The 13,696-nt window shown below is 36.6% G+C and overlaps 1 protein-coding gene across 9 annotated transcripts in view; it reads left to right on the top strand.

The window, feature by feature from the left end:
* The window catches only part of STRBP (spermatid perinuclear RNA binding protein), a 148,393-nt gene that overhangs the window by 119,462 nt on the left and 15,235 nt on the right, over positions 1–13,696 (top strand). For all 9 annotated transcript variants that reach the window (XR_004249943.2, XM_032165087.2, XM_058445193.1 and 6 more), the window contains exons 11-14: positions 2,233–2,325; positions 3,040–3,239; positions 10,390–10,548; positions 13,542–13,676. Coding sequence is in view for 8 of the 9 variants with exons in the window: in XM_032165087.2 (XP_032020978.1) it covers positions 2,233–2,325; positions 3,040–3,239; positions 10,390–10,548; positions 13,542–13,676 (587 nt within the window). In the remaining variant the exon portion in view is untranslated. The remainder of the gene's footprint in view (positions 1–2,232; positions 2,326–3,039; positions 3,240–10,389; positions 10,549–13,541; positions 13,677–13,696) is intronic.

The raw sequence follows: 13,696 nt of genomic DNA, 5'->3' as shown, positions 1-13,696 counted from the left end.
ACTCTTTCTCCAAATGGCTGAATAGTTCACTCTTTTACTTTCTCAGGTCTTCATCAAAAGGTCTCCTCATTAGTGATACCTTTCTGATGAGCACAACATATAAATTGTTCTTCATTACACTCATTACCGTAGTATATGTTGTAATTAGTTTTGGCCAGTATATGTAAGCTCTTTGAGAAAAGGGAGATTATTTTGTTACTTGCTATGTGTCTAGTGCCTAAAATTGTCTTGCACATAGTAAATGTCAATTAATATTTATTGTTTGTTGTTGAATGAATATATGAATGAATTTATAATGGGGACAATAAAGGTAATGGCTTCATGAGGGTGCTCATGAGGATTAAATAAGTTAATACCTGTAAGACGTTAACAGTGTCAGGCATATGGTAAATATGAAAATATTATTTTTAAAAATTGTTGCCTCAGAAATGATCACTTCTCATTACTAAATACTGTGAAGGTTGAAAACTACCTGCTTTTTGTAAAGCAAGACCATTTTTCTCCTTAGGTTGCTATTATGGTTAGCCCCGCATTTTACAGCCCCTTTCCAGTGGCTGGAATGATAGAATGAAGCTTAATCCATAGAACTCTATGTAGCTGGAGGATTTAGAGAAGAGATCTGTGCATTTAAGCTAGCTTGTGATTTCCAGGCAATCAAGGAGCTGCTTTTAATGTAACTTAATGAGCAGAAGAGTGATTGAATAGACATAGTTCCTTTTTAACTTTTATCTCTTAAAGACTGCGTTCTGGGAGACTGGCATACTCAGAGTTGTATGTAATGCAAATGAAATATAATACTCAGCCAACGTTGCCTTCTGTTGAGAATATCAAGATTGATTGACCTGAGAGGTAAATATTGACCCAAGCAAATGCTGAAGTCAGTGTTTACCTCAAGGGACAGTAAATCTTGATCAGAAAATACATAGTTAATCTCATTATTATTATTATAGGCTTTCACTAGAAGAATCTGGAAATCTTGTGGCATGAGTATCTTGAGCATAATTTTCCTTAGGAAAAACAACTAACTTTTAAAGTGAAGACATAAAGAGATCTTTAAAGTACTTGAATAGGTTGATGAACTTTTCTCTAATAATTTTTAACTTGGACAGCAAAGCTCCTGCCTTTTGCTTGACAACATTATAAATTGGTGGCTTCTTTATCCAAGAAACTGATTATTAATCAGTTCGATTAGTTTTTGCTCAGTGCCCATTATGTTGCTTCTAAGTCTTGTGTTAAGGTAGTTTGTAAGAGACAAGACAAGGAAAAAATATCTTTGACCTTCAAAGAGCACTGAAGACACACAAGAATATATGAAATAGGCAATGATATAAGACTTTACATTTCTGATATAAAAACTCTGATATGAGAGAACATTTTTATAGAGGAGGAGAACTGTAAATAAAATTTTGAATAGGATTTGAAGAGGCAGAAGAATATTTTATAGTTTGATAATCAGATTTCCAAAAGTATAAGATTTAACATGTGGACTTCTAAAGTTTATACAAGTCATAAATGTTAAATTATAGAGATGTTTGAAATGATATTAAGTAAAAATAAATCCTACCAGAGGTAACTACTTTTTAACGTTTTGATATATAGCCTTCTAGACTTTTTCTGTTCATGCATATAACATGAATATATGCTGTCTGTGCAGCTGTGCTGCTAGAACAAAATACCTTAGACTGGGTAACTTATAAGCAACAGAAATTTATTGCCCTCAGGGGCTTGAAAGTCCAAAATCAAGGCTTCAGCAGATTTGCTGTCTTGTGAGGGCTCATTCCTCGTAGATGGTGCCTGCTATGTATCCCCACATGGCAGAAGGGACAAACAATCTCTCTCAGGCATCTTTTATAATCTATAAGGGCTCTACCCTCATAACCTAATCACCTTCCAGGTTCCCCACCTCCTAATCCCACTGCACTGGGGATTAAGTTTCAACATATGAATTTTGGGGGAACACATTCAGACCATATCATAGGCATAGATATTGGTGTGTATATATGAATAAATGGGAAAAAATATAAAAAGTGCTAATATTGTTTCAAGATTTGCTTTAAAAAAATTTTGCTTTTCTAGATTATAAATAATGGTAATTTAACTGATCAGTGAAAAAGTTGTATGGTCCTTGGTGTGATTCCTAAGATTTTCCTACCTGAACATGTTAGATACATGCAGTACGGTAAGGGGATTGTTGTTTTGACAACATAATGAATCCCTCATAATTTTTTTTAGGTGCTGGGTCTTCAGCTCTAAAGAGGCCATTTGAAGATGGATTAGGGGATGATAAAGACCCCAACAAGAAGATGAAACGAAACTTAAGGAAAAGTGTGTAAAACCTTTATTCTTATAGATGCAAACTAGAGAGGACTTGTAGCCTCAGATAGAAAAATTAAAAGTGAAGGTTTTTTTTTTTTTTTGAGATCGGTTCTCACTCTGTCACCGAAACTGGAGTGCAGTGGCGCGATCTCGGCTCACTGCAATCTCCACCTCCTGGGCTCAAGTGATCCTTCAACCTTAGCCTTCTCAAATAGCAGGATCACAGGTGTGCGCCACCACGCCCTGCTAAGTTTTTATATTTTTGGTAGAGACAGGATTTCGCCAAGTTGCCCAGGCTAGTCTTGAACTCCTGAGTTCAAGCAATTCACCCACCTTGGCCTCTCCAAGTGCTGGGATTACAGATATGAGCCACTGTGCCTGGCCAAAAAGTGAAGAATTTGATTGATTTGGATTAGAGTTTTGAGACTAGATCTTAACTGAGGAATTGATAATTGAATAAGTTTTTTGTTTCCAAGCTTTTTTGCTTAGGATACATTAATATTGACAAGCGAAAATTAATGTGTAGTTAAATAATGCATACTATTTTTATGGTGATGTTAGCATAATAATTTTAGAATTACTTATGAGGTTAATCTGTGTGTTTTGAAATCCTCATTTAAAAAAAATCTGGTGAATTTACAGTAGTTACTAGGAACCCCAAAAACGCATAAAGCAAAATTACTTTCTAGTTAATTTCTGACCTCATTCCTCTTTCTTTAACAGTTCTGGATAGTAAAGCAATAGACCTTATGAATGCACTAATGAGGCTAAATCAGATCAGGCCTGGGCTTCAGTATAAGCTCTTATCTCAGTCTGGCCCCGTTCATGCCCCAGTCTTCACAATGTCTGTAGATGTGGATGGCACAACATATGAAGCCTCAGGACCATCCAAGAAAACAGCAAAACTTCATGTAGCGGTGAAGGTACAGTATTTGTTTTACTTTGCAATGCTTTCTTATTTTATGTTCCAAATAATATGCTTATTTTCCTATAATAAATTATCATTTTTTAAAACATTTTAATAGCAATAATATTATATATAGACTTTTGTTACTTCTGGATAACAAAGTTTTTTTTGTTGTTGTAAAATAATATGTGGTAGTCATACAAAATTTGGAAAATACAGAAAGAAGTAAAGAAATTAAAATATGTCAATTGAACATTTTTGAAGCAAAGACCATTAGTATTTGTATCTAGTATGTTGGGTTATTTCCCTTCATTTTCTATTTTGCTGTTTATTTTTTAAGTGAGCTCACAGTATATATGTAATTTTAGCTTCTGATTTTTTTCATGTAATGTTTCATTAGTGTTTTTCCTCATTATGAAAATCTTCATAAATAATTTTTAATGGCTGTACGATTAACATGCTATGAGTAAACTATTTGTTTAAACATTCTCCTATCATTAGATATTTTGCTTATTCCAGATTGTTTCTATTATAAATTTGATCAGTATCTTTGTATATGGTGCTTTGTCTGTATCTTTAGAATATTTCCATCAGGAATAATGTCCAGGATTGGACCAATTATGCATGTAGGTTTGTAGAAAATTTCCAAGTAATGGGATCTCTCTATAAGTATATTTGACCTCTTGCAGACTAGTGCAAAAATGTTAAAGATCACGTAGACTGAAGATCAGATTCACTTAAAAGTTCTTTCATATAACAGTATGGCATACCATATAATTGGTCTATTTTCATGGTCATTTCATTTTGTACGTATTATTAATGTAGATGCGAACACCATCCTAGATACTGGGGATATAGCAGTTAATGAAACGAAGGTCCTGCTGTCATGGAGCTTACATTCTAGCGTGTATAGGATGGGAAGATAGACAACAAAGCATGTAAACATCAGATGGTAATAAGAACAATGCATGCAGAAAAACAATAACTAAGCTGTAAAAATGTCAAACACTATATATTACTTATGCTCTGTCTTCATTGGAAAAGGGATGTCTAAAATATGATGAAAGAGTATGAATTTAAAATGAGGCAGAAAAAGAAAACCAACGAGGGGAAAAGTAAATCTGGGAATAAGACTAAACATATAGTTTAATAACAACATACACTGAGAATGTGTCAGAAGTTTAGAGCTAAGTTCTGTAGCAGCTGACACAAAAAGCTTGTGAAATATACAGTTCACTCTCTTTAAGAACAGAGAGTTTGGTTATGAGGGTCACAGTTGTGGCATTTGATCGGGTGGGCATTTCTCCTTGGGTAGATCTTCACAAACCAAGGATATCAGTGATCTCTTTTCAATCTGTGATGCAGTGATAAATTTTGTGGGTTGTTTCGTACAGTAACCTTTAACATAAGCTAGTGGCCTCATAGCAAATTCCAATTCAGTAAAATTTGGGAGAGCTAGTAGAGTGGCACATTTTGCAATGTGACAAGATTTGGATGCTGTTTTCATTTGATGCAGTGATATATTTTTATGATATAATGGAATTTGGTTGGCCTGGGTTTGCTTTTGTCTTTAGTTCCCAATATTATGTTTTATTCACCTGAGCTTTTGGTAAACAGAGAGGGGCTGTAAGCTTGGGATTAAGTTAAGCTCCCTGACAAATTTCGGAAATGTAGATATCAGTTACGATCTGAATGACACCAGATCTGAGGAAATTGTTAATGGTTTCTTGTGACTTGTGTGGCAGGTAGATGGCCTTCATACTTTTATTTACCTTGAGTAGCATTTTGGGTAGAATGTGCAGTAACTAGTAAATCTGAAATTTATGAAGAGTTAAGATTTGCCCTTTTTGAAAATGGGATAAACTAAACTTTGATCCATCCAGGTAGAATGAATTAAGAATCAGAGTAAACTAGCTTTGAAGGTTTGAAAAACTCTGCTTACTTTATTTGGTTTATCAGCTATATGATATGAAAATTTATTACTAGCTGTCAGTCTCAAGTGGCCTGCAGTCTTTTCTAGGCCTCTAACATCTCAAGTTTATGACTCGATAGCTTTATTCCATAATTTGCTATTTTGAGGTAGATTGTTCTCCCTAAGGTCTTCATAGATTTTTTATGTTATGTCTTATTTTCTAAAAGTTACTTTTGGCTTTTTAAAGCTTATTATAAATGTATAATGTGTGTTTGTTATAAATGGTTTAGAAAATGAGGGGAAAAAATTCATAGTTCTAATACGTAGAAATAATAACCATTAACATTTTGGTATTTTTTCTTCCAAGCCTTCTTATTTTAACTTGCAATTCTAACTTCAGAAAGCATTAAAATGAAAAAAACTTCCCTAAGTTTGATGCAGATTCACTGGGTGGCAAAACATGACCTGAATTGATACGGGGCTATTTTTAGTCTTTAGTATTCTATTTAGTGTGATTATTTTATATGTTCCTTTGCATAAACATGGGGCAGCACCTGAGAATCCACTGGGGATTTGGAAAATATGTGGTATATGTATTGTATTAGATGTCAGAATTGAAAAATTATGAATTCTCAAAACAACCTGGCACCAAGGGTTTCAGATAAGGAATGATGAACCTATATAATGTCTGTAAAAATATATTTTTTTAAAATAGGATCTTTCTTTCTTTTTCTTTTTTTTTTTTTTTGAGACGGAGTCTTGATCTGTTGCCCAGGCTGGAGGGCAGTGGCACAATCTCAGCTCACTGCAGCCTCTGCCTCCTGGGTTCCAGTGATTCTCCTGCCTCTCCTGGGTAGCTGGGATTACAGGCGCCTGTCACCACGCCCAGCTAATTTTTATATTTTTAGTAGAGACGGGGTTTCACCATGTTGGCCAGGCTGGTCTTGAACTCCTGACCTCAGGTGATCCTGCTGCCTCGGCCCCTCAAAGTGCTGGGATTACAGGTGTGAGCCACTGTGCCCAGCCAATACTCTCTTCATCTAAAAATATATTATGAATGTTTAAATAGCTAACTCAAAGATTGCTTCTTATTGTTAGTGATGGTCTAACATTTCATTATTAGCAGATTGTCTGTTACATTATCATAATGTAACTAATCATTTTAGATTTAGATACTTCCATTTTATTGCTTTATGTCTTTCTGAACTTGTCTGATGATCCCTTAAGATATATTCTAGAGAGAATTATTGGGTCAAAAGGTCAATACATTTTAGTGATTCATTAATTTGTTAAAAAAATGCATTGGAATTCTTATTCTATGCCAGGCATATATTGCCAAATTGTCATCCATAAAAGTTATATCACATGTTATGTGTTGTTTATAAATGAGCGAGAAAGAATTTTGCATCTAACGTGTTTATGAAAGTAGGTCCAACTGAATAAAAATCCTTTTAGTTCTTAATCGCTTGGTGAGGGTTTTGTACCTATTAAGACAAATCACATCAGAGAATCAAATCAAAAGAAAAGAAGAAATCAGTAGTTTCACATGAGTCTGGCCTGGCTGCAGAGCAGCAAGCACCCTAATGTGATGGAGAATTAGTGGCCAGGCTTCCTTTCACTATTCCACTTCTCTATCCTGGCAGCCCCCCACAAAGGATACCTTTAGGGTCATAATCATCCATATTACATGAAAAGAATCTTAGTCATTGTGAGGAAAAGATCCGCTAGAAGGGGATGAAGGTGAAGGGAAGGTTCTTTGGAGAGGTTCTTAGAGACATCAGATTTCCTGAGAGTCTGATGAAATCAGATCTCTATTATATAGAAGCCATGGATGTTACTTTCTTTTGAGTAGAGAGCCATGATGTAGAGAGCCATGTTTTCTTTTCATTCTTGGCCCCTAGTATTGAGAATAACATCTTTCTCAGTCTCAGCCTTTGCTAACCTCAGCCCTCTTCCAGGAAGAAAGGGATTTGGTTACAAACAGATGATTTCCCAGTCACCTTGTTTCCATGAGTGATCTTGTCATTTTTAAGCTCAATTGATGTATTAGGTTTGAATTTGTTTGCCAGATACTTGAAATTCACTTTTCTTTGGTATGCTGGTTTTTTAGCATTAACATGGACTCCAAACAAACTTGGTTCTGCCGAAGAAAACTAGAGCTGGACAGTTGTTAAAACAGTAAAAAAAAAAAGTGTGTTATCAGGAACTATTATTGCAATAGGGAAAAGAGACCTCAGTGTAGAACTGGGCTCAATTCTGAGTTCAACATGGACAAGTGAGGATTTGTAGCCAAGGAACAGGGATGGGTCAGTGGATGAAAAATTACTATGAGGAAACCTCAGGATGAAGGGGGATTTCTGGCTAAATGGGACCTATTAGGATTTTTGCTCAGAGCAGGCCAGGGTGATCAGATACCACCTGGGCAGTGATGGATGTATTAGTCCATTCTTGCACTGCTATAAAGAAGTACCTGAGACTGGGTAGTTTATAAAGGAAATAGGTTTAATTGGCTCACGATTCTGCAGGCTGTACAGAAAGCATAGTGACTTCTAGGGAGGCCATAGTGACTTCTAGGGAGGCCTCAAATTTCTAATCATGGTGGAAGGGGAAGCAGGCACATCTTATGTGGTCCGAGCAGGAGGAAGCGAGAAGGGCGAGGAAGTGCCACATGCTTTTAAACAACCAGATCTCTTGAGAACTCTGTCATGAGACAGCATTAAGGGGATGGTGCTAAACTATTAGAAACTGCCCCTATGATCCAATCACCTCCCACCAGGCCCCACCTCCAACACTGGGGATTTCAATTTGACATGAGATTTGGGTGGGGACACCAACCATATCAATGGGGGATGAGGAAATTTGATCAGATACCAAATTTGATCAGATTGAGGGTGATTAAATATTGAGGGTGAGGGATTCTGGCTAAACCAATTTAGCAGGTTTCTTGCTACAACATGGTTCTTAAGGACAAGGCCCAAGGATGGGGCCTTGATGAAAACATGGTTCAGAGGATCCTGTCTAGAGTTTGGTTAAGAAGAGAATCTTTATCAGTTGCAGAGGTCTGAGAACTCCCTGCTTTTTTGATTTCTTAGCATATGCTAGTAAATACTGTTAGAATAACTTCATAAAAAATGATTTGATTTGAATTTTTTGGTTACACTGTGTTGGACATTTTCCTGAGATATAATCCACAAGTTATATAAAATATTTGTAAATGTATTGAAATATGTTGCTGTAATAATAATAAGCAAATCTGATATGTGAGAAAAGGGTGGGGAGAAGTATTAAATAATTTATATTAGCCTATTTTTATTGTCTATGTTGAGTCGAGAAAAGATGAATGTCCTTAGTTTTTATTGGAATAAACAAATCAAACTTATTTGTGATGTTTGGCTTTTGACTTGCAGCCTGTGTTGGCTAGTGTTAATTTGGAATGATAGCTATTCTCGGAGATGAGATTTCTCAGGGAGAGCATATTTACAGGACTCAGACAGTGGAGAAGGTGTTTTTAAAATAAAATATTAATAAGGATATAAACAAATGATGTTAATGTACTTAGTGTAAAGTATTACCTGAGCACTTTTAGAACTTAAGATGTTAAAAAAGCGTTCTTGGCTTTACTCCCGAGCAAATACAAGACATTTATTTATGATAAGAATGCCAAGTTCTCCATATGAATTGTGTGAATTAATTTCAAGTTCTCTTGGTACAGACTTCTATGTAGGTCCATGTTTTGGTTTAGGGTAACCCTGTTTATATTGGCAAAATCCTTTATACAAGATGCAGTTGTTTATAAAGGCTGGCTTCTCATTTGTGTGGCCACCATAACCATTTTTTGGAACACCTATTATGTACAGTTGTTATTATAAAGAAATATGATGTTGCTTTTAAATCTCAGCAACTTAAAACAGTTAAAAATGGAAACGAATGCAAGGGTCTTTAGGAATCTGTCCCTATATCCTCTGATGTAAACCTCTAATTAGTGACAAAGCTGTATCAACCTCCTTTGAAAGAGGCTTACAAAAAGTGAACATATTCTCTTGTAAACATCTAAAAAGCAGTATAATCAGGAAGGTATTAAAAGGCACTCGTGTGTGGAGGTGTGTGAGCATGCCTGTGCACAATCATGCACACACATGTACACATTGTTCTGAAAGCTTTATTTCAAAAAAGTAAGAAAAATCCTAGGGATCGAATAAAAGTATAAAAAGTTTGAACACTGGAGGTAGCCATAATCAGCCCTTGAGAGAGAGGGATGGAAATACAAGACTAAAATTATTCCTGACTTACTTAGTATAGAGAATAAACCTAGAGACTGAATCTTGTTTTTTTTTTTTTTTTTTCCTGAGACAGAGTCTTGCTCTGTTGCCCAGGCTGGAGTGCAATGGCACAATCTCGGCTCACTGCAACCTCCTCCTCCCAGGTTCAAGCAATTCTCCTGCCTTAGCATCCGGAGTAGCTGGAATTACAGGCATGCACCGCCACACCCAGCTAATTTTTGTATCTTTAGTAGAGACTGGGTTTTACTACGTTGGCCAGGCTGGTCTCGAACTCCTGACCTCAAATGATCCACCCGCCTTGGCTTCCCAAAGTGCTGGGATTACAGGCGTGAGCCACCGCCTCTGGCCGAGACTGAATCTTTTAAGTTTTGATTGTGGTTTATGTTGGAAGCAACGTGTAGAAAGTTTTAGATGTTATTTTGTAATTGACAGGCAAGTTGGTTCAAAGATAAAAAATTTCTTGATTGCCTTTCTGGGCCAATTTCTCCTAATGGATTGAGTCATATAACTTAGAGGTCAACCAATACAGTCTTCCTGTTTTGTAGATTGGAAAATTGAGGGCCAGAGGAGAAATACAGGATTCGACTCTCAGATTTTTTCCTTTCTAGACCAGGGTACTTTTTATAGTATGCTACTTCTGTCCTTATCCTATTGGTTTGAACCTAGCTATCTATTTATTTTCTCTACCTCTCACCTCCAAATTAAATGAACTAGGAGTAGCATCAGGTTTATATTTGTCATCCTGTATTTAAACTCAATTACCCTGAGGAGGTTTTCCCCATTTTTCCGTGGTGCTACCCTGGTAGGTATACCCTATTTAACCAAGGACTTACAGATTTAGTACCATCTTGCTCTTCCTGCAAGGTGTTTTATGGTTCGAACGCTATGAATTTAAAACTTTTGTTCTCAGTATTTTGTCTATTCTCTGGTTTCTCATGTATGAATAAAACTGCATTTTAATGTAATTTGTACAGGTATTGCAGGCAATGGGATATCCAACAGGCTTTGATGCAGATATTGAGTGTATGAGTTCCGATGAAAAATCAGATAATGAAAGTAAAAATGAAACAGTGTCTTCAAACTCAAGCAATAATACTGGAAATTCTACAACTGAAACCTCCAGTACCTTAGAGGTATACTTATTTTTTCTCAGAAAAAAAGTACATAGATGTGCATTGTAGGGAATTTGAGAGATGTGGAAAAGTATAAATAAAATCAAAAGCATATACAAACCTGTACATAAATTACAGAGACAGACATAATTATTATTTTGGTTTATTTCCATCCAGTTTTTTTTTCATGAATCTCTATGAAGGCAGTCATCTTTTCATGCAGTTTTACATCTTGATTTTTTTCACTTTAAAAATATCTGTAAACTGCACAACACTTGAATATACCCTAATTTAACTAGTATTTCCTGATTGCTGGCCATGGAAGCTGCTTCCAATATTTCAGAATATACCAAGAGTATCAGCAATAACTGATGGGCAGAAAACTACAAGATGTAGTGGAGGAAATTGGGATTATTTGAAGTTTGTGCTAAGCTATGGGGTGCATTGGGTCATCGTTTAGTTGGTCCAGCCCTGAAGGAAGGCATAGCCTGACACAGTATGTATCTCAGACCCTAATTAAGTCCTGACTGGGAACTTACTGTCGCAGATAATAGAATGGGATGAAATCCAAGTACTGAGTATACGCATACATTGGGGAGTTCATGGAACCCATATTTACTGCATTCTATGTAAAGAACATTAGCTTTAAAGTAACAGCAAGAGCTTACATTAAAAAAAAAAAAAAGGCTTACTTTGTCATTTGTATGAATAAGTATTTATTAAGGACTTAATTAATAAACTAATTTTTTCAGTCCATAAATCCCTTTTAATACCTGCTTAGTGCCAGGTGTTGCAGAAATTGTGTGCAGAGCCTGGAGCTGCTCCCAGGCTAAAAGGGCAAAAAGACCTGTTTATAACAAATAGTAATATAATGCGATAAGCACTGTGATGGCAAGATGAACATAATAATGTCAAATCTTGAAGGAGGAAGGGGTTGTGAGACTCTTAGACATACACTTACACAGTCATGTAAAATCAAAGGGAGTCCACTGTGAGCAAGGCTTCAGATGATGAGCTTTGCCGTGTGGGGAAGAGAAGGCATTCTGGACTGAAGGATGAGGAGGTGTTATGACTTCGAGTTGTGAAAGTAAATGTTTAAGAAGTGCCAAGTGGGCCAGTGTGGACAGGATTGATGGGGCTGAAGCCTGAGAAAGCCACACTTGGCACTTCTTGTGATGCTGTGGAGGACAGATGATGTCATGGCCGGCTGCTCAGAGGGACCGGTCATTCACAGGTGGCAGTCACAGGTCAAGATATTGTTTTGCTGACAATGTTACATATAATAAAGAAAAAAGGGCTCATTAATTATGAGGTCCAGACCATGAAGTACAAAGGTAATTAGAAAGGGAGAGAGCAGTGTGGGCTGCACTAGTAGCAGCTACACTGACATAAGAAGTTTTGGTAGTGACTACGTTTATAGTTTGTTTCTGTATATTGTAGTAATGGTGGGAAGCAAGGAGAAGAGAAAGCCCTTATTTATTTCTTCGTTTAAAATAATAGTAATTTATTAAAATTCAGATATTTTTATGTCTCGACACATTTTTGTAGATATGATTTCAGGTTTGGAAAGCATAGAGTGATTACTATAGACCTAGTTTCAAAAATCACTCATTATCTTTTAAAGACAGTGACTAGAAATTTGCCTTGAAATTCAAAAAATGCAGATTATAAGAACTCATCAGGAAGAGATGTTTATTGATGTTACTGATGTTTTTAAACTTGTCCTTTGATGTTTCACGTCTGAAGCATCAACCACTTATCCAACCTGCACAGAATACTAAGAGAATCTTGATTTTCATTAGGTTTATATACGTAATACTTAATACTTTGGGCCGGGCGTGGTGGCGCACACCTGTAATCCCAGCACTTTGGGAGGCTGAGGCAGGCGGATCACCTGAGGTCAGGAGTTTGAGTGCACTCTGGCCAACATGGCAAAACCCTGTCTCTACTAAAAATACAAAAATTAGCCAGGTATGGTGGCAGGTGCCTGTAATTCCAGCTACTTAGGAGGCTGAGGCAGGAGAATTACCTGAACCCAGGAGGTGGAGGTTGCAGTGAGCTGAGATTGCACCAGTGCACTCCAGCCTGGGCCACAGAGCGAGATTCTGTCTCAAAACAAAAAAACAACAAACAAAAAAAAGAAATTAACACTTTTGGGCATTTATTTTGTGTGTTCAGCATTTCTTCTGTGGTGGAATTACAGACATGATCTCTGACCTCAAAAAGTGCCCTATCTTTTGGTTTCTTCTTTCTCAAAATTATAGTTGTATTTTGTGGATTTATTTGTTAGTTTGCTTTTGATGCTAGCCTCTGTTTTCATTTGCACCTTCATGCTCTTACATGAATTATTTCACTACTTCTATTCTTATCCCTCAAATCAGTTATTTCCATAGCATATATCTGCTCTCTAACGTACGTTATTTTGCAGTGATGATATCTGTCCCTCCCACTACACTCTAGCTCCTTGAGGGCAGAGAGTGACTGCCTTTATTGTTATTTTAAAATTTCAGAATCCATAGTCTATAGCCAACTGTTTTTACCTTAGGTCCCCTTAAATCTGTTTAGAGTGACTGAGAGGTGTATAGGAACATTTACCCTCTCACATCCCAAATTGAGAGTTATTTCTTCCTAACCCTAAAGAAGAAAAATGATGAACCCTCAGGCATCATGTGAATCGAAACTGTTCTATTCTCGTTGTTAGTAATTTAGAGTATTGTTCTTAGATCACGAACACTACAGAGCAGAGCCTGGAGTGGCCCATAGTGGTGAGGCTGCATTGGTCTTGAATACTGCTTCGAAGGAAGGCTGGCCAGATGACTGCAATGTTTACTGCTTGTAGAGCTTTTACAGCTTTAATGATATTTTGCCATTTGTGTACAGAGGTGACTCATTCTAGCCCCTGAGTGCTTTGAAGTAGAATTTTTGAGCCTCCTTCTTAGCATAATTGTATTAATAAGAAATGTAATATTCTAAAATCTTACTTGATTGAAACTTCAGATTCTCTTTTCTTATAGGTAAGAACTCAGGGCCCTATCCTCACAGCAAGTGGCAAAAACCCTGTAATGGAGCTCAATGAAAAAAGAAGAGGTCTCAAGTATGAACTCATCTCAGAGACTGGTGGAAGCCATGACAAGCGCTTTGTAATGGAGGTGTGTACCCAGACGCAAGC

Source organism: Hylobates moloch, unplaced genomic scaffold (genome assembly GCF_009828535.3).
Source record: "Hylobates moloch isolate HMO894 unplaced genomic scaffold, HMol_V3 SCAFFOLD_10, whole genome shotgun sequence".
NCBI lineage: Eukaryota > Metazoa > Chordata > Mammalia > Primates > Hylobatidae > Hylobates > Hylobates moloch.
This window is presented reverse-complemented; position numbering and strand designations above follow the sequence as displayed.